This window comes from Pan paniscus, chromosome 10, assembly GCF_029289425.2.
Source record: "Pan paniscus chromosome 10, NHGRI_mPanPan1-v2.0_pri, whole genome shotgun sequence".
Taxonomy (NCBI): Eukaryota; Metazoa; Chordata; class Mammalia; order Primates; family Hominidae; genus Pan; species Pan paniscus.
In genome coordinates this window covers 42681714-42703390 of record NC_073259.2, presented here as the reverse complement: position 1 = coordinate 42703390, position 21677 = coordinate 42681714, and the positions used below count along the sequence as shown (strand labels likewise).

The window sequence follows — 21677 nt, the reverse complement described above, 5'->3', positions numbered from 1 at the left end:
CTCATCCTTTTTTTATCAGCCAGGCACATTTTCAATACAGGGTACATAAATGGGAGGAGGACTCAGTTAATTAGATATTTAGTGTACACCCATATATGACTAGAACACATTCTTAGACTTCAGTGAGCCTACATGGCAGTCACGGGAGGTACATATTAAGTAAGTTCTGGGTCTTTGTTTCCTGCTAGGACAAATAGTTAACAAGTGGCTGTTCTGTACTGACTACTTGCTCAGGCCTGGGTTAAGTGCTAGGGAGGTGCAACAGAAACTTAAAAGATAGTATCTGTCATCAGATAGGAAGGAAAAACACATGAAACAATCAGATGCCGTATGCAAAGTAGTAAACAGTTGGATGTCCCCTGGGATGTACGTGCCGTAGGAGTTCAGAGGAGAAAAGGGCCACTGGGCCCCAGGATGGTCAAGTGGGCTTCATGTTGGGGATGAGGAGGCAGTGGATACTCAGAGAATTTATATTACATTCAGAGAAGAACTAACAAAACCATGGAGGAGGAACTGGAAACCTTGGGCTTCAAAGCAAAGTGAAGTCAGGCTAAGGTACCGGTGATATTACGTGTGGCTAAGATATATTTTGCTCTCACTCTTTTGGAAGCTTAGATTAAGGCAGGCACGGGTCATTTGCCAGGTACTGTATTTTATTAAAGCCACACTATAAAGTGAGGCAGTCCTTTTATGATGGATCCTAAATTGGATGGGAATCTCCAACAAAATAGAGATATGTGCCATGGAGGAAAATAAAGCAGTAAAGAAGTACAGGAAGTGCTGGGGTGGAGGGAGGTGGCCAATTTTAAGTGGTATCATCAGAGAAGAGCTCAAAGAGAAGGTGATATTTGAGTTGAACCTAAAAGACGTGAGGGAGCTGCCCAAGAGGTTACCTGGAGGAAAGGCATGTTAGGTAGAGGCTTGAACAAGTACAAATACCCCGAGGTGGGAGTGAGCTTGGCATGTTTAAGGAAACAGCAATGCAGTCTGTGTGTTTGGAGCAGAGTGGGCAAGCAGGAGAGCAATAAGAGCTGGGGTGGGAGATGTGATGATGCCAATTGTGTGGCCCTCATAGGCCAAGAAGGCCTTTTGACCAGAAGCCATTTCAGGGTTTTGATAGAGGAGTGACATGACCCAACTTATGTTTCAAATAATTACTCCAGTGACTGCATTTAAAAAACACTGCAGGGCAAAGGCAGAAGCAAGTTAGGAGGCTGCTACCATTACCTGAACGGGAGCTGATGGTGACTTGGATCTGGGTGGGAGCAGTGGCGGTGGTAAGAAGTGATCAGACTCGGGATATGTTCTGAAGGGAGAGCCAATAGGACTTGCAAATAGACTGGCTATTGGGTATGAGGGAGAAGTGGAGTTGATGCTGCTGCTGAGGTTTTTGGCTAGCACTGAGGACCTTGGCTGATCCCAGAAAATCCAAGTTCTCAGAACTAGAGTCCCAACCTGGCCCTAAATGTCCCAAACAGAACTCTTCAGAGGATGGTCTGGGTTATGTTAGCATTTGTCAGAGGGTTCATTCTCCCTCATGATATCCACACTTTATGAGCATCAGTTGGGCAATTAACATATTCCTGTTGTTTAAATTTGCTTGCATTAATTCAACTGTAAGATGAAAACATTCTTCTGAGGATTTTTAAGGCTTTTACAACACTAACCTCTTTTCTACTGTATTTAACCTGCCAAAACATGTGTCCACTTCTTTCTCATGCCAGGTACGCTCCATGGTGAGTGACTTTGCTGTTTTCCTCACTATCTTCACAATGGTGATTATTGATTTTTTGATTGGAGTCCCATCACCAAAGCTTCAAGTTCCCAGTGTGTTCAAGGTAAACAGATCTCAGAGTACTTGGTGCACTCATGTAATTTCATACATTCTGATGCCAAGTAAATTTCAAAGGCCTTTTCATATCCTAATCGTGAGTTTTACAGTCCTCTAAATCTGAACCTTGCTCCTCATACCTTGTCATTTAGAAAAGCAAACTTCAGACTTGGTTGAATTCAAGACAGAAAAGCCAGAGAACAGAAAAACCAAGGTTGTTTAATGAATGAAAAGTATTATTATTATTGTTATTAATACCACTTACTGTTCTTAATATGTTAATATTTAAACAATGGAATGTGCACATTTACATAAATATATTCAAGACACTGTGGAAACATGGGTCTCTGGAACAAGCCTCGTTAACAGCACTTTCATTGAGCATCAGCTGTATAAGGGCACTGGGAAGAATGAAAAAGGTAAAGGACTTGGCCTGAACCTTCAAGGATGGTGCCCCTTCCTTGAAGGAGGAGAATGGAACTAAGAGGAGCCTCATCAGGAGTCTAGGGCCCCTGCCGGAGTAATCATGACATCTCTTTCGAAATCATCTCAATCTGATTTCATTGTTTGTATAACTCTCTCTAATATATGGTATTTTTCAAGAAACTATACAAAAAGTCAAACAAATGATCAATACATGGGGACTCCAAATAGATTTCAGTTTGGGAGCACTGACTAAGTAGACAAAGAAGATAGAAAAGCTGAGCTCAGTTCTATAGAGCCCCATAGGGTGAGAGGAGAGAAAATCTGTGCGTACTCAGTGACTTAAGAAGAATTATGAAGGAGGAAAGTGGGAGAAGTTGGTGAGGAGAAGGCCGACAGGAATAAAGGCAGTCCCTGACTTGTAAATGCTCCCTTCAGTTGTCCCTTTCCTTTCTCTTTTTTCTCTCTACCCATGAAGTAGGCCTGTTGAAATACCTTCTTCCATATTGTCTGAAAATTTTTAATTTTGTTGAATTTGCTGAAATGCCACCAGTTGGAAGTTTATGGACTAACCAATCCCTCTTGTAAGTATAATACCTTCTAGAATATGGCATTCTTGCCTTTGTGTGAATGAGCACAATCAGCTTTCTCTCTAATACCTAGCTGAGATCAGTGCTGCAGGAGGAATGGATTTTGTCTAAAAATAGGTAATATGGGAACATTAAGCAGTCCTTGGAAAGGTTCCATAGGGATAGGCCTAAGATAGTCAGAAGGCACTGAATTTCTGGGACATCTGTGAAGAACGCCTCTGGGAGGTAGGACAGGGGAGAAAGGGAAACGGGAGAATGTCAAAGAAAATGTTGCTCATGACAGGCTCCATTTTCAGGAGGCAGAGAAGAAGTTTTCTTCTTTTTGTCTCTCCCTATTGTACCACATGGCACTCAACTCCCATGACCCAATCTGAAGGCTAGTACTATTACTAGGGGTATCACATCATTAAGGGTTTATTTAATAAGTTTTTGTGTTGGTCTGAGAACTTAACTACCACTTAGAACATTGTTGTTAGGGAAACATAGATTCTGTAAACTTTTAGAAGCTAACCCATTCATAATTTTGGACTTGGTGGTGTTATTAAAGAGTCTTTGAATCCTGGAGTCATGACTAATAAGGAACCAAATCAAATATAACAGTCTGTGCTTTGTTTCTTGAATTTGGGTCAACTCTGGTCTAGTTGGTATCCCTGGCCTTTTATCCTCTAGCACCACTTGCCAAAAAAGGGCGAACTTGTCTTCCTCAGAGTACACTGCAGGGGTGGGGTAAGGATCTAGGTGAGTTTAGATATGTTGTGAACACCCCAATAAGATTTATAAACAGTTGTATTACAGGGGCATTGGAGAGGATCCTAGGTCAAACAAACCCCCAACTTTAGCCGTCTTAGGCTCCTTCTCAAGTCTCTGATGGCTGGACCCCTGTTTCACTATTGATGGGAGAAGCCCCTTGGAGCAATCCAGTCCATTCAAAGCCCAAGAGATTCCATGCAGATGGCTCCACTTTGCCTTTATTTATGCTGTAGACACACATTATGTGGCTCTGGAGAGAAGTCGTAGGAGAATAGTCTAAGTTATTTATATTTGTCTTTGGAAGTCATTAAATTTTTTTGACAACAGATACAGTTGTTAATTATATTTTACTTGGGTTAATGTTGAGATACACTTGTTTTCTCTCTACACAGAGGTTTGGAAAGTAAGTGGAAGGAAGTGCAAGATTAATGAATATTTCACAAGAAATTAATAATTGAAGATTGACTGTTTCAAAGGGGATTCGGAACTATTACTGAGCAAAAGGGGCTTGCTGCCCAATGTGCTAGAAGCCAATACTATGATACCAGGTTTTTGAGAGAAGAAAAGTTTTTTATTTCAAGTTTACTAACAAGGAGACAGGAATTCAGCTCAAATCTGTCTCCCTGCACTGGCTTTACTGCAATAATTAGAAAATGTTTAGGGGGTAGATTCTGGGATAGTAGGTTATTGGTAGAAGGAAAGGGGAGGTCTGGAAAGTCCTCAGGCATTCATAGTTATCTCTTCATGCTACCTCTGGGTCTCCTGTGCCAAGGGGGTTTCAGCAAGTTGTTTCTTTTCTTATCTACCATCCTGCAAACCCAAGAATTTCTGTTAGTCATTGGTGTCTTTAACTCTTTGGGAAATGGTTTCAGAACAAGGTCATAGATTTCCTAAGGAGTTGCTGTATTTCATGCCTTTTTTTTTTTTAAGAACCTCACTCAAGAATAAAAAGAAATATGGATATTGTGATCCAGTTTGATATGTTTTACCCCAATGACTATAACTTAAAATACAAAAATAATATATTTTCCCCCTTAGCCAACAAGGGATGATCGCGGATGGATTATTAATCCCATTGGCCCCAATCCCTGGTGGACTGTGATAGCTGCAATTATCCCAGCTCTTCTCTGTACTATCTTGATATTCATGGATCAGCAGATCACAGCCGTCATTATTAACAGGAAGGAACATAAGCTCAAGGTAAAAAGAGGTTCTGACCTAGAAGGCTGCTATGGCAACCTGTTACATTTTCGGGTAAGCACATCTAGACCAGAAATTGTAGAATCTCATAGAAGAGGTTGATAAGGGGTTTCCATTCTTTAATAACAAAGATTGCTTTGGAGATTAGAGTGGAACATGGTTGTATGGTATGAAAGCAACGTGGACTCCATTACTCTCCTCTCACACCTGTGGGGAAGGTGATTGGGTAGAGTTCCTGGTGATCCCTATATAGCTATATGCTTTGGGTCAAGCAACTGTACAGCTTGTCTTCCTGAGGTTCAGGTGGGGGCCTGGGCCACTGTTTCCTAGAGGCAGGTATTCTCCCACTGGTGTCTGTTACTATAGTTTCTAAGCCGAAACTGGAACCCTAGGATCCTAGGGAAGTAACAGAGCAGGCAAGCAATATCCAAATCTGTCAAGGATCTGGGGGTATGTGGTAGGAAGCCAATAAGGACACTTACCTCTAACTCCCATAGTTTCTACCATCTAGAATGGTCAAGATGTGGCAGGGTGTCTGGTTAATCTTCCAGAGAAGAATGGATCTTTGAATGTGTAAGACTCAGAGTAAGCTGGAGGCACTTGGAAAAATAATCAATATTGGCATATATAGGACAGGCTAAGATTCCCCTTTTTCTTCTTTGTTTCCTCCTAACCAGGAGGGGCTACAAGACTCCTCTTGGATCCCTGAACCCCTTCCTTCTTATCCATACACCCCTTCCTGCTTTGGGCCTGAGACCCCTAGCTCACTGTTCTATGCCCTACTACAGCTAGCCTACTGATGGTGACAAAGACTCTGTTTCCCCACAGAAAGGCTGTGGCTACCACCTGGACCTACTGATGGTGGCCATCATGCTGGGTGTCTGCTCCATCATGGGCCTGCCCTGGTTTGTAGCTGCAACTGTCTTGTCCATCACACATGTGAACAGCCTCAAGCTAGAATCTGAATGCTCTGCTCCTGGAGAACAGCCCAAGTTCCTGGGCATCCGAGAACAGAGAGTGACAGGCCTTATGATCTTTGTGCTGATGGGCTGCTCAGTCTTCATGACGGCTATCTTAAAGGTAATCATCCTTTCAGTCATTCAGCAAATATCAAGGGCCTGATTTGTGCCAGGAATCCTGCCAGGTGCTGGAAATACAGTGGTGCCAAATAGATACAAGTATAAATCCCTGCCCTGAAAGAGTTTATTCTAGAGGGATAAGACAGATAACATGTAGTTAAGAAAATTAGTTAAGAAACAAACATGATAACTACAGAATGTGAATAGTGATATAAAGGAAATACACAGTGCTTTCTGGCACTATAGAGAACTGAGAGGGGTCTGTTTTAGTAGGATGGTCAGAGAAGGCTTCTCTGAGGAGATGCTATTTAAGATGAGGTGGAGGCCAGGCGCGGTGGCTCACACCTGTAATCCCAGCACTTTGGGAGGCTGAGGCGGGTGGATCATGAGGTTCGGAGATCGAGACCATTCTGGCTAACACAGTGAAACCTCGTCTCTACTAAAAATACAAAAACAAAATTAGCCGGGTGTGGTGGCAGGCGCCTGTAGTCCCAGCTACTCAGGAGGCTGAGGCGGGAGAATGGCGTGAACCCAGGAGGCGGAGCTTGCAGTGAGCCGAGATCATGCCACTGCACTCCAGCCAGGGCAACAGAGCGAGACTCCATCTCAAAAAAAAAAAAAAAAAAAAGATGAGGTGGAGCCATGGCATGGAAGGAGGGGAGAAAAGCAGTCTAGTCAGGCCCTTAGGTGGGAAAGAGTGATATGTGTTCTACGAAATATCAGGGCCATGTGGCTCATGGGCATTGAGTCAAGACAAGAGCACAGTGCAATGAGAAGGAAAGAGAGGCAGGGGCAGATCATGTAGGGCCTTGTCGACAGTGGGCAAGGTAACATTTGAAGGGTTTTAACAGGAGAGGGACATGATCCAGCTAGTTTAAAAAGATCACTCTGGCTGAGGTCTAGGGAAGAATAGAAGCAGACAGACCAGTGAAGCTGTTGCAGGTGACAGATGATGGTGGCTTGGATAAGGAAGCTGGTAGCAGGGACAGATAAAAACGCATGGCTTCTGCATAGCTTGGAGGCAGACCCAAAGGTCTCAATTGTTGACTGGATGTGGAATGGGGTGAGGAAAATAGAAAAATCGAAGAAACCTGTTAGGTTTCTGACTTGACCATCTGGTGGAGTGTGATGGCATTTATTAAGATGGAAAAGATTGTATGATTTTTGTGAGGGGTGGGGCTGTGATCAGATTTGGAGTGAGATGTCTGGGAGTCATCTAAGTGAAGAGGCTAGAGGAGGGTTCTGGACTAAAATATAAATTTGGGTATAAATTTGGGAGTCAACAGCACACAGGTGGTATTGAAAGCCGAGGGAATAGATGAGAGAACTCAGGGAAAAGAGACGACGTAAAAGAGAAGTGGGACATAAGAGCAGAGTTGGAGGTTGGATAGAAGAAGAGGTAGCAACAGAGTCTCAGAAGGAACTGCCAGAGAGGTGGGAGGAAAACTAGGGGGATGTGGTATTAGGGAAGCCAAGTAAGGAAAATGTTTCAAGAAAGAGGGATTGGGTAGACACGTCTTGGAAAATGAAGACTAAGCTAAGGCCATTGGATTTAGCAACATTGGAGGCCTCAGGTTATCTGACAACAGCAGAGTCAGTGGATTGCATTAGTTTCTGCTGCCTGTGGGTGATTTAGAAGTAGAAGCAAAAGCAGAAGCTGACCATGATAAAAATCATTTTGTTCTGAAATGAAATGATTACATGTAAGTTAGATTACAGGCCTCCATGTCTGGCTCTTCCTCCACCCCTGTCTGGGGATGGGCAGACACACACACACACACACACACACACACACACACACACACACACACCCCTCTTTAACAGAAATGATGCCTTTTAAATCTTCCACAATCTCAAAAATCTTCCAAATCCTTAGGGATTTAGTGCATTTTAACATGGAACTTTTTTACTGACCAGTGACTTGAGGCAGGAGTTGGGGGTATCTTATCAGAGAAGGAATTCAGTGGAACTATAGAGTAGAAATCCAATTATAGGTGGCTAAAGAGTGAATAGGAGATAAGGAAGTAAAGACTGCAGGCAAATCTTTCAAGAGGTTTTTCTGCGAAGCAAGATGGAAAAATGGCAGTGGCTAGTATGAGAAGTGGGGCTAAAAGAGAGGTTTTTTTTGTTTTGTTTTGTTTTGGTACAGATAGAGGATACTTTGAACATTAAAAAAATGTTTTGTGGGTGGAAGGCCTGCATCTGGGAGATTGGGGTGAGAAGGAAACTTTACGGCTGTATTCCCAGGTGCCAACCATTCTGGAGCACTGCCTTGTCTCCCTTGCCTCCTCTTTCCTTTTTTTTGGCAAATTTTCAACCACCCCAGCCTGTACCACAAATGCCCTTCAAGGGTGAGAACTGAGAAGGATGGGAAGGATTTCTGAACCATCTTCCTGTCCCCTCACTTTCCACTCAACCTTACCACCCACCTCTGCTGACACCCCTTTCCCACCTCATATTCCCTGTCCCCAGCCCAACTCCCACTCCCACCTGGTTGAGGCACCATCTGGAAGAGCCTAAACGTTGCTGCTTCTCCAAGATAGAACCATGAAGGCGTGGCAGTGGCCATCCCTGGGCTTTCCCCTAGCTGCTTCAGGACAGTTCTCTTAGGACAACTATTCAGTAGTTCACAAACAACATCGAATTGGAATGTCTAATCACTCTACAGCTGGAACATAAAATCCAATGGGGGATTTTCTAATTCTTTGTTTTTTAAAATTTTACTTTAAGTTCTGGGATACATGTGCAAAACGTGCAGGTTTGTTACCTAGGTATACATGTGCCATGGTGGTTTGCTGCACCTGTCAACCGATCATCTGGGTTTTAAGCCCCACATGCATTAGGTATTTGTCCTAATGCTCTCCCTCCCCTTGCCCCCCACCCCCCAACAGGCCCTGGTGTGTGATGTTCCCCTCTCTGTGTCCATGTGTTCTCATTGTTCAGCTCCCACTTATGAGTGAGAACATGCAGTGTTTGGTTTTCTGTTCATGTGTTAGTTTGGAGGGATTTTCTAATTCCACAAATTAGGTTTGAGAATATTTATATAGTCCCAAAAAAACTAAATTATAGTCCAGTTTAGTTTTCAGCTCTGAGACTTTCCTTGCCTTGATTCTATAGGCCCAATTTCCCTACCTCAGAGTCAATCTGAAGATTACCTAGGTTGATAGACATGATGTGATCAGAAAGTCATGTTCAAATACTGTGTGGATGTTCAAGTGCAGTATAATAATGTCGGTGTTTCCCCCCAGACCATTACCTCTTTGATAAGATACGTCCCCACTCTTGCCCTCAAGCCACTGGTCAGTAAAAAAGGAAGCTTTTTTGGTTCACGTTAAAATACATCAAATCCCTGAGGAGATGATTGTGAGATTACAGAAGATTTAAAAGGCATTATTTCTATAAGAGAGGGGTGTGTTTGTGTGTGTGTTTGTGTGTGTGTGTATGTGTGCCCATCCCCATGGAGGAGGAAGAGATGGGTGAGATGGGAAGTCTAACTTACATGTAATCATTTCATTTCAGAACCAAATGATTTTTATCATTGTCAGCTTCTGCTTTTGCTTCTACTCCTAAGTCACCCACAGGCAGCAGAAACTAATGCAATGTGTCTGCAGCTATTTTGTGACTTTGTTTCATTCTTGGAGATTTAAAAGTTTATATAGTTTTGAGTGTGCTATGATACCAAATTTAATTTCTGGCCTTTCTTGTCCTTTTGTCTTCAGTTTATTCCAATGCCGGTACTCTACGGAGTTTTCCTCTACATGGGAGTTTCTTCACTACAGGGAATTCAGGTATTGTATGGTTCAGCCAGGGCAGTTTCTTCTCACTGCAAGTTTGCATGTCCTGTCCAGGGAGGGACAGCTCCCCAAGAGAAGCACAACCAGTTCTTGAGAAAATTGTTTCCTAGTCTTGCCACTTAGGCTATTTTAGACATGTATTTGGATATAGGGAGAAAAACAGCCATGTTGGCAGGAGAGTACAGAGACTTCCAGGGTGGTCTGGCTTGATGTCATGGCTCCAGTTATTCATTAATTATTCAACAGACAATTTTTTTTGGCATGTATTAAACATTAGTTGCTTTGCCAGGTGCTAGTAAACTTGGATCTGAAAGGTTGATCAAGAACCAAACTGGCTTTCACTCATGGACAGATCTAGGTTAGTGCCAGGCTAAAGTATAAAAATGGGGTGTTTAACTTTGGGAGAGGGTTCATTGGCAGAAGAGATAGGGGAATAGTGGGAGTTGCTCCTGGTAAGGAGATGTCACTTCTTGTTATACTCTGCATTTTTCCATCCATCAACTATTGCTCTAAGTCTTTCAAAAAGAAAAATCAGGAGCTTGTCATTGATAATTTGGGTATTCCAGATAATATAATAACTTAGGCTGATTATTCTTTGTTTGAATGGAATGTCCTATGGCCATTCTTTTTTTTCTTTTTTTTTTTCCTATGGCCATTCTTACATACTGAGTTCTACTATGAACTTGGGCAGGTTATTTAATCTCTTGATTCTCTTTTTTCCTTATTGTAAGGATGATCATTTTTTATATATCTAGGATGTTATGAGGTTTTATTTTATCTTTTCACTATAAATAATCAATGAATGGCTCCAAACTCCTAAAACAAGTAAGAAATTTGGTTTTGATAATAAGCAAAAAGATGTAATTGGTTTATTTTGTTTTCAACACCCCCTGAGAAAGAGCTCTCTTAGGAGACACAGCGTGGGATAAGAGAAAGAAGTTTGAACCTAGAATTAGAAAAGATGGATTCAAATTTTGACTTTGCCACTTAATAACCTTGGCCAAATTGCCTGGTCTTTTAAAGTCTCAGTTTCCATTTCTGTCCAGGGGAAATGGTGTTACCTACCTTTCAGAGCAGGTAATGTAAGAGATATGAATTGGTCTAACAAAGCTTCTGACCCAGAGTGCCCTCCTGAAAATAAATGCCAGTTCCTTCCTTTCAGTTCTTTGATCGTCTAAAGCTCTTTGGGATGCCCGCAAAGCACCAGCCAGATTTCATCTACCTGCGGCATGTGCCGCTGCGCAAAGTGCACCTCTTCACCCTCATCCAGTTGACCTGTCTTGTCCTGCTCTGGGTCATCAAGGCATCTCCAGCTGCCATTGTTTTCCCAATGATGGTGAGGTGGTTTTTAAAAAATAAATTCTTATTATCATTGTTATTTTTTAATGGTAAAATATTATAACTTTAAAATTTACCATTTTTAAGTGTACAGTTGAGTGGCATTAAGTACATTCACATTGCTGTGGAGCTATTACCACCCTCCAGCTCTGGAACTTTTTACATCTTGCAAAGCTGAAACTCTGTACCTATTAAACACTAAATTTCCATTCTCCCATACCCTCAGCCCCTGGCAACCACCATTCTACTTTCTGTCTCTATGTATTGATTATTCTAGGTATGTCATATAAGTGAATCACAGAATTTGTCCTTTTGTGACTGGCTAATTTCTTTTCTTTCTTTCTTTCTTCTTTCTTCTTTCTTTTTTTTTTTTTTTTGAGATGGAGTTTCACTCTTGTTACCCAGGCTGGAGTGCAATGGCATGATCTCGGCTCACTGTGACCTCCACCTCCCAGGTTCAAGCGATTCTCCTGCCTCAGCCTCCCTAATAGCTGGGATTACAGGTGCCTGCCACCACACCCAGCTAATTTTTTTTGTATTTTTTTTAGTACAGACGGGGTTTCACTGTGTTGGCCAGGCTGGTCTCAAACTCCTGACCTCAGGTGATCCACCCGTCTCAACTTCCCAAAGTGCTGGGATTACAGACATGAGCCACTGCGCCCAGCTTGTGACTGGCTAATTTCATTTAGCCTAATGTCTTCAAGGTTCATCCATGTTGTAGCATGTGTCAGAATTTCCTTCCTTTTTAAGATTGAATAGTATCCCACTGTATGTAAATACTACATTTTGTTTATCCATTCACCTGTCAATGATACTGTTGTAAATATGGGTGTACAAATATCTGTTTGTGTCTCTGTTTTCAGTTCTTTGGGGTATATGCCAGGAGTGGAATTGCTGGATCATATGGAAATTCTATCTTTAATTTTTTTCTAATCCTCTAGATCCACACCCTCCTGGTGGGTTTCTCAATTTTGTCAGGCTACATGTAAGGGTTTGTATTCGTGTGTTACGTTCATGGGTTAAATAAATAGCAGATTACTGGGAACTCCTAGAAGGGATCCTATCAATTCCAGATGTATTAGGAAAGTAGTCACTAAATTAGAGAGAAATGTACTTGAATTTAATAAGCCTGATTTGCCTCATTCCTTGTCCAGTCACCAATTATAGCTGATGAACACCAGTCCACCCAGGCAGGATTAATTCTTTGTTTTCCTTTGGCTAAAATGGCCCTCATGGAAAGAAAGTGGAGCAGCAGTTGGGATGCCCTGGACATACCTTTATCGGGGAAATCAGCTGTCAGATTTTAGGCAAGTCACTTTCTCTCTCTGGGCCTCAGTTTCCTCATTTATAAAGCGAGTGTCAGGCCAGGCCAGAGGGCAGAGACAAAAACCACTAGAGACAAATGATGCAGGCCCAAAGCAAGGATTTGGGTAGGGGAATGTATAGGCAAAGGATCAAAGGGAATAAAGATGATCTAGGAGAACCCATCATCCCACTGTGAGTAATGCTTGGGTGGCTGTGGCTGGTCCCACCATGGCCCAGCTCCAGCAGAGGCTTTCTACCCACCTGCTGTCCTGTAGCCTTCCTGCTGACCCCTAGCCATCTGCAGATGATGTGCTCATCTTTTCAATGACAGAATCCAGTTAGCTGCTCTCTAAGTTGTAGAGCTGTTATGATAGTTAAAATACTGTATGTAACACATGTTACCTGGCACAAAGAAAGCATTCAATAAATGGTGACTGTTAGGATTATTATGAGTTTGATTTTGCTTGAAATGTCCTAGTCTGCTGTGAAAATAAGGCTTTGCTTTTAAGTCCAGGAAGGAAATTAGTCCCTTTAATTCACTTTTTTTTTTTAAATTTTTCTTCAGGTTTTGGCTTTGGTCTTTGTCAGGAAAGTCATGGATCTCTGTTTCTCTAAGCGAGAGCTGAGCTGGCTAGATGATCTCATGCCTGAAAGCAAAAAGAAGAAGTTGGATGATGCCAAAAAGAAGGCCAAGGAGGAAGAGGTCATAGTCCTTGCACCAACTGTATACCTGGGGGCCTCAAATTACAGAACATAGGAAGGGCCATGTGAAAAGTCAGCATGTCTGGAATCCCGAGGGTTATATTTAGGAGCTGGGAAGATTACCCCCAGAGATGTTCTCAGCTAAGAATGGATTAGGGATTCTTGCTTCTGTCTGTTCTTAATTTTTGGGTTTGACAGCCACTTATTTTTTCCTTTGTTTACAATCTACTCACCAGGCTCATACCTACAATGTGAACATACAATATGCCCTTATTAGCAGATTCAATGGCTCACATTCTTTCAAAAGGTCTAATTTGACAAATACATAAGACCCATTATTTCCTAGAATGTTTGTAATGTATCTAATTGCAAATGGTGCTGTGGTTGGCACCATGCAAAGATAACTTGCATAGGACTTTCTGTCTTTTTTCATTTCCCTCAGCACTTGGCATCTTGTCATCTACACAATGGACCCTCAATAAATGGCCTATATATGCAAAGAAAGAATGTGTAGTAAATGAAAATACCAGACCAAGAAATGAGTGAGCTGGGAAGTGTTTCCAAATACAGTTAGTGCCTAAAATAGTGTCCTTTGAAAAAACTTTTAAAAGACTTTTTTTTAGGCCAGGCATAATGGGTTATCCCTGTAATTCCAGGGCTTTTGGGAGTTGAAGCTGGAGGATTACTTGAGGCCAGAAGTTTGAGACTAGCCTAGGCAAGATAATGAGACCCTGTCTCTACAAAAAAAAAAAAAAAAAAAAAAAAAATCAAAATAATTAGCTGGATGTGGTGGCACATACCTGTAGTCAGCTACTTGGGAGGCTGAGGTGGGAGGATACCTTGAGCCCAGGAGGTTGAGGCTGCAGTGAGCTGTGATCATGCCACTGCACTCCAGCCTAGGCTGAGTGAGATCCTATCTCAAGAAAAAAAAAAGATGACTTTTTTTTCCCCTAATATCTTGAACTTTAAAAATCTTGTATTTCTAAATAAGCTTCAACAATTATAAAATATAAAGTCAATGGAAGAAAACTTTAAAGAGAATATTGATAGAATTCACTACATAAAATGTGATGCTTTCAGGCATCCAAAACTCTAATCAAAATTTTAAAATAACAGATAAGTTGAGACGTGTTAATATCCTTACTATTCAAATAATTCTTATAAATTAATAAGAATAATATGAAATTGAAATGAGCAATGGACATATATAATTTACGAAAAAGAAGTACAAATGGCCAGTTGCCTTATGACAAAAATTTCATTCTCACTAATAATCAAAGAAATGATTGTGCAGCATCTGGATTTTATGAAATGAAAATAAATATTAAAAAATAAAAAAAATGAAAATTTAAACAAGGAGAATACTTTTTTACTTGTCGAATTGGCAAAGATTTTTAAAAGATAAAAACAAGTGTTGGCAAGACTATAATTGAAATTGGCTTCTCATACACTAAAAATAGTAATATAGGCTGGGCGCAGTGGCTCATGCCTATAATCCCAGCACTTTGGGAGGCCGAGGTGGTTGGATCACCTGAGGTCAGGAATTTGGGACCAGCCGGGCCAACATGGCGAAACCCTGTCTCTACTAAAAATACAAAAATTAGCTGGGCATGGTGGCAGGCGCCTATAATCTAGCTATTCGGGAGGCTGAGGCACAAGAATCGCTTGAACCCATGAGGCAGAGGTTGCAGTGAGCCGAGATTGTGCCACTCCACTCCAGCCTGGGCGACAGAGTGAGACTTTGTCTCAAAAAAAAAAAAAAAAAAGGTAATATAAGTTGCATAAATCTCTTTAGAGGGCAGTTTAACCTTAGAGTCTTAAAAACGTATATGCCCTTTGGCCCAGCAACTCTAATTTTTAAATTTATCCTAAGGATATAATTAGCAATGTAGACAAAATATTTTAATTGTGGTGACATAAAGAAAAAAAGAAAATTAGAGTAAATGTATTACAATGGAATATTGTACAACAGTTTAAAAAAATTTTTTTTTGAGACAGAGTCTCGCTCTGTCTCCAGACTGGAGTGCAGTGGCGTGATCTCAGCTCACTGCAACCTCTGCCTCCCGGGTTCAAGTGATTCTCCTGCCTCAGTCTCCTGAGTAGCTGGGACTACAGGCGCGCGCCACCATGCCCAGCTAATTTTTGTATTTTTTAGTAGAGGCGGGGTTTCACCATGTTGGCCAGGATGGTCTTAATCTCTTGACCTCGTGATCCACCCTCCTCAGCCTCCCAAAGTGCTGGGATTACAGGCGTGAGCCACCGCGCCCCGTCTAAAAATAAAGTTTTAAAAAATACTTAATGATGATAAGTATTTTGTAATGATACTCAATGATGTGTGCTGTAGTCCCAGCTACTCGGGAGGCTGAGGCAGGAGGATCGCTTGAATCTGGGAGGCGGATATTGCAGTGAGCCGAGATAACACCACTGCACTCCAGCCTGGGTGACAGAGAGAGATCCTGTCTCAAAAAAAAAAAAAAAAAAAAAAGAGGCTGGATGTGGTGGCTCACGCCTGTAATCCCAGCACTTTGGAAGGCTGAGGCAGGCAGATCACCTGAGGTCAGGAGTTTGAGACCTGGCCGACATGGTAAAACCCTGTCTTTACTAAAAATACAAAAAAGTAGCCAAGTATGTTGGCGCATGCCTATAATCCCAGCTACTCAGGAGGCTGAGACAGGAGAATCACTTGAACCCGGGAGGCAGAGGTTGTAGTGAGCTGAGATCATGCCACTGCACTCCAGCCTGGACGAAAGAACAAGACTTTGTCTCAAAAAAATAAAAATAAGAAAGATATGTGGACATGTTTCTGACATTTTATGTGAAAAACATAGGGAATATAAAATGGAGCATACAGTAAGACTGTCAAAGAATCTCGCTTTTACTAAAACATATACATATACACATACCGTACACACACACACGTGCATGTGTGCACCCCCCACACACATGAAAAAGATTGGAAGAAAATACACCAAAATGTTTATTGTGTTGCTCTATGTCTCTCTAGTTGGTAAGATTATACATTTTTTGATTAATTTTCTTCCTCCATATTTATTGAATCCTTACTCTGTTGGTCACTGTTCCAGATACAGTAGTATACAGCACACAGACAGTCCCTGACCGACCCCATGGAGCTTACATTCTCTTGGAGGAGACACTGTCAACAAGCAAACAAGTCTATATTTGTTTTCTTGGTTATAGTGCTATAATTCTACACACACACACACACACACACACATATATAATTTTAGGTAGTGATATGTTTTAAGAAGGTAGGGAGTGAGGGAGTTACTTTATTTAGGATGGTTAGAGATGACTTCTGAGGAGACATCTGAGTAGAGACCTGAATCAAGTGAGAAGTAAATTATGAGAATATCTGGGAGTAAGAACATTCCAGGGCAGGGGTACAGAAAATGCAAAGGTCTTGAGGAGGAATGAGCTTGGTGTGTTTGAGGAACACCAAGAAAGCCAGTAAGACTGGAAGGGACAGAGTGGTAGCAGGGAGACCAGCTAGGAGGCTGGCAGCAGCTCAGGCAATAGGGGAGGGTGGCTTATGCTAAGGTAGAGGTGATGAAAGTGGCTGAATTGGGTACTTATTTTGAAGATAGAGCTGACAGGCTTTGCTAATGATGGTGGGCATGGGTGAAAGAGGAATCAAGTATGACTCTTAGATTTTTGGACTGAACAACTGAATGAATGGTTGTGCTATTTATTAAGATGGGGAAGACCAAGGAGAACAGCAGGTTTAGGAGGAAAATCAAGAGATCTCCTTTGGATGTTAAGTTCGAGGTGGCTGGTAGACATTATATTCCTTATTTTCCAAAATTCCTGAAGTAAGTACATATTTGTTAACACGTGTTACTTTATAAAATTATTTTAAAAGCTAAATGAAATAAAAGAAAAAAGTGAAGACTTGACCCCCAGATTTCTCCACCTCATAGCCAACATTCATGTTCATTTCTTTATGTTGTTTTCAATTTTTTACCATAGTTTTCATATAACTATGGTAATTATATAATTGTGAGTTTGTATTTATATATATAGCACATATATATTCTGATTTTTCCCCTCAACCTGATTTCATAAGACACTTTCATGTTTCTATTTGTATCATGACATTTTTTAAATGGATGTATAATGTTCTATAGTATTATCTCAAACTTAATTTAAATATTTTTCCTTTGTTAAAATTTTTAGTTGTTTTATATTACTTTGAACATCTTTGTACAGATAGTTTTTTCTCTGTAATTATTTTCTTTAAATTAGTGGGATTATTTTCTTTTCTTTTCTTTTTTTTTTTTTGAGATGGAGTCTCGCTCTTTCGCCCAGGCTGAAGTGCAGTGGCGCTATCTCGGCTCACTGCAAGCTCCGCCTCCCGGGTTCACGCCATTCTCCTGCCTCAGCCTCCCGAGTAGCTGGGACTACAGGTGCCCGCCACCTCGCCCGGCTAATTTTTTGTATTTTTAGTAGAGACGGGGGTTTCACCGTGTTAGCCAGGGTGGTCTCGATCGCCTGACCTCGTGATCCGCCCACCTCAGCCTCCCAAAGTGCTGGGATTACAGGCCTGAGCCACCGCACCCAGCCAGCCTGACGTCTTTCAGCAGTGTTTTGTAGTTCTCTTCGTAGAGATCTTTTACCTTCTGGATTATTATTATTATTTTATTTTTTATTTTTATTTTTTTTTGAGACGGAGTCTCACCCTGTTGCCCAGGCTGGAGTACAGTGGCGCAATCTCAGCTCATTGCAACCTCCGACTCCCGGATTCACGCCATTCTCCGTCTCAGCTGGGACTACAGGCGCCCGCCACCACACCTGGCTAATTTTTTATATTTTTAGTAGGAACGAGGTTTCACCATGTTAGCCAGGATGGTCTCGATCTCCTGACTTCATGATCTGCCCACCTCGGCCTCCCAAAGTGCTGGTATTACAGGCGTGAGCCACCATGCCCGGCCTACCGTATTGATTATTTTAAACCTACAAAGGTAGAAAGAAAAGGCTTCTTATTGTTAATAATTTGTTTATTTGAATTAGCATCCAAAGAAGAGCCATATATTGCAATTGGTTGATATCTGTCTTAAATCTTTTTAGGGGTTCCCTTTCCATTTTTTTAAAGTTGAAGAAACAGGGTCTTTGACCTCTAGGGCTTCTCACCATTTAGATTTTGCTAAATGTGTCCCTTGGTGTCATTTAAAATGTTCTTCTGTCTGCTATATTTGTAGTAAATTGGTCATTAGATCTAGAGGTTTACTCAGATTGACATTTTCTTTTTTTCTTTTTTGAATGCCATTCCACATGTATAAATATCTGGTTGTCTCTCATTTTGTGGTAACTCAAGTCTATGAAAGAACCTAATTATATTCTTTATAATAAATGCACAATGAAATTAGGTAGAAATTGTGGTAGAAGAATGGGCTGGTGAACTTATGGTCTTACTTGGTCCAAGATATAATAATGTTTCTTTTTCTTCCAGGAGGCTGAGAAAATGTTAGAAATTGGGGGAGACAAGTTTCCCTTAGAGAGCAGGAAGTTACTAAGTAGTCCTGGAAAGAACATCAGTTGCAGGTAAAACTTCCAAACACCAAGGAGTTTACTTTTGGGTTATTCTCTAAGTGTTCTGGCTTTGTGGTGGTGGTGGTGTCACAAGTGCAGCTGCTAGCATAAAGAGCTAAATATTCAGCCTCCCAGTTCCATCCTGTGAAAATACCTTTTCCATCTCATTGTTTATTGAATACCTGCTATGTACCAGGCACTGTATCAGGTTATGGGAATCACAAGAAGAGAGGTAAGAAAGCCAATGTACTGAGTGCCTCCTTTGTGCTGGGATTGTGCTAGAGGGTTTACTTATGTGTTGTCAGTTAACCTGTACTCATATGAATATCACTATCCACATTTGTATAAGTGAAGAAACTAAGTCTTAGAGAGTTTTAGGTAATTTATCCAAAGTTACAATGTTGCTGAGTAGAAAGATTAGGATTCAAACCCTGGTCGTCTTCTATTCCTCAAACCAGTGCTCCTTCTGCCTTTCTTTGCCACCTTCCAAAGATGAAAAGGATGTGGTCTTTATTTCCAGAGAGTTCTCAGCCTAGTAGGCATGAAATCCAATGCTTGGGCAAGCTTTTGGGGATAGGCAGAAATAGTCAATGTTAGCCTGGCTTGTGGCATCTGTAGTTCTGGGAGCAAGGGGGAATTGAACTGGGATCATGAAAATTCCTTACTTCTGCCAATGATTTTAGCCCCTTTCTCTATCAAACCTATTGCTCACCACAAATGACAGGAAGCTAAATTGGTCCATTCATGGTTTTACTCCTAGCATCTTGTTTCTGAATTGGAAGAGATACACATAGCACTTGTGTACCTCTAGGTACCATAAGCTGAAAAACCTAGAGGTCAAGAGGGAGCAGAGCAAAGGAAAAGAGCAGGATATCTGGGTCATTGAGATTCAGAAGAATTTACTGCTGCATCACTGAGTTGGTTGTGGTTTATACTGTGGGGGAAATTAGGACAGTCTTTTTCGTAATAATAGTCTTGGTTCTTAATAAACTTTCTACGTGTTGTTGTGGAAGGAGCCGTGAGCTTGATTTATCTGGTGGCAAAGTAGGAACAATGTTTCCCCTGTAACAGGATGCTGCCTCCTCTCTTGGCATTTTAGAAGGAGATAATTTGGCTTGCAGCAAACATCAAACTATTCTGTTTCTAGGAAACCAAGGGCTGGGTTCAAGGTCTTGATTCTCTACTTGCTGTTGTTTGACCTTGGATAGTCACTTAGCTCTGAGAGCTTTCATTTCTGCACCTTCAAAATGAGGATGTTAATAATCTCTGTTGCTATGATAGTTAAGATACTAGGAAAGTCCTTTGTGAACTATGAATAGAAGAGATTTGGCTGTTTAAATGGGAAAATGAATGAAAAATGCCTGGCATGCAGCAAGTGCTCCGTAAGTGGTAGTTCCTGATGCTACACTGTTGATATCATAGTGTTGTCAGCAGCATCTCCAGTGAGGCCCTTCGGAGGAGTGCACAGTTGTGGGAGCAGGACTGGCTGCCACCTGGCACACCAGCCCAGCTTTCAGCACCACCTCATGGGCCACCTTGCCATTCTGACCTCAGTGGCTGCAGGAGAAAGATCAGACTCCATCTTGTTCCCCGAGTTCCTGAGAGCTGTTGGCTGCGTGGTCTCAAACCCCACCTTCTCCCTTCTATTGGGACAGTGATCATTATAGACTGTGGTATGTATTTTACTTGTATGTCTGACATTCACTGTCCTAATGATTGATTTCAGATGTGACCCCTCTGAGATTAATATATCTGATGAAATGCCTAAAACTACAGTTTGGAAAGCTCTCAGTATGAATTCTGGAAATGCAAAGGAAAAGAGGTAAAGAGAACTGTAACATCTGATTTTTATTTATTTCTGGCTTTTGACAATGGCGATATTGAAGGTAAAATGTGTTTTAGTTGTAAAATGGAATTTGTGTAATAAATAGCACTTCCAGGAACTGCCGCTAACCACATAAGAATAGCTATAAGCCTTAAAAAAGTAAAAATGTTTTCTAAATATTTGGTCAGGGTGTTTTAAGCAGCCCGTTTACACAGGTCCAAGGTCAGGAAGGGATTATTTTGGCATATAAATTTGCTTTGCCTGTTTATTTCCTTTAATCCTCTTTCTAGTTCTCATTTCAGAATCTGAAGGGCATGTCTCTGGTTACTACAACCACACAAAGTAGAAAATTGCTAAAATATTCAGATGGTGTTGATAGTACTGATACATTCTTTAACCTATTTCACTTGTTACATAATGAAAACTAACAACAAGTAAAGATTTTTGAAATATTAAATTGTAACTGGTTTTTTTTTCTTTCTTTCGTTTTCTTTTCCTTTTTTTCTTTTTTTGTTTTTTTGAGACGGTCAGTCTCTGTCTCCCAGGCTGGAGTGCAATGGCACAATCTCAGCTCACTGTAATCTCTGCCATCCGGGCTCAAGCAATCCTTCTGCCTCAGCCTTCCAAGTAGCTGGGAGTACAGGTGCATGCCACCCCTGCCAGCTAACTTTTGTATTTTTATAGAGATGAGGATTTACTGTGTTGCCCAGGCTGGTCTGGAACTCCTGGACTCAAGGGATCCTCCTACCTTGGCCTCCCAAAGTGCTGGGATTACAGGCGTGGGCCACCGCACCTGGCCGTAACTGTTTTTCTGTTTTGAAACCAAATACCGTATATCATTTACTAATAGCATAGATCAACCTTAATCAGGTTAATGAAGAAAATGGAAGAACTTGAGGCATTTTTGCCTGCAGTGAGGTAGGCTATATGCCAAAATTTCTTGAATAATTTAGTCCAAATACCATTTAAATATAAGTAAATAACTGAAGACAAAATCTGAGGCCTTCCTAAAGTCAACTTTTCTAGTTAAAAAAAAAAAAGCTAGGAATTAGGAGACCTAGTCCTTCGATTAATTCCTTGTATAACTTGGCAGACCACTGTTTCTGGTGTTCAGTTTACTCAGCAGGAAGATGGAGATAATAATAACTAACTGCCCCACTCCTGAGGCTGCTCCAAGGAGAAACTGAAGTGCTCTGAAAAGTCACAGCCACCAGTGGGTGGTAGTGGTGATTTATGTCTTCATCGAATGGGTTAAAATGAATCTCTGCTGAATGTGAGTGAAATATAGAATCT

General features: G+C 41.3%; 1 protein-coding gene across 2 annotated transcripts in view; it reads left to right on the top strand.

Annotated features, from left to right (window-relative positions):
• The window catches only part of SLC4A8 (solute carrier family 4 member 8), a 121812-nt gene that overhangs the window by 91590 nt on the left and 8545 nt on the right, over positions 1 to 21677 (top strand). For both annotated transcript variants that reach the window (XM_063593058.1, XM_003810796.4), the window contains exons 17-24: positions 1725 to 1838; positions 4633 to 4794; positions 5623 to 5874; positions 9593 to 9661; positions 10830 to 11003; positions 12876 to 13013; positions 18480 to 18571; positions 20286 to 20381. In XM_063593058.1, the coding sequence (XP_063449128.1) occupies positions 1725 to 1838; positions 4633 to 4794; positions 5623 to 5874; positions 9593 to 9661; positions 10830 to 11003; positions 12876 to 13013; positions 18480 to 18571; positions 20286 to 20381 (1097 nt within the window). The remainder of the gene's footprint in view (positions 1 to 1724; positions 1839 to 4632; positions 4795 to 5622; positions 5875 to 9592; positions 9662 to 10829; positions 11004 to 12875; positions 13014 to 18479; positions 18572 to 20285; positions 20382 to 21677) is intronic.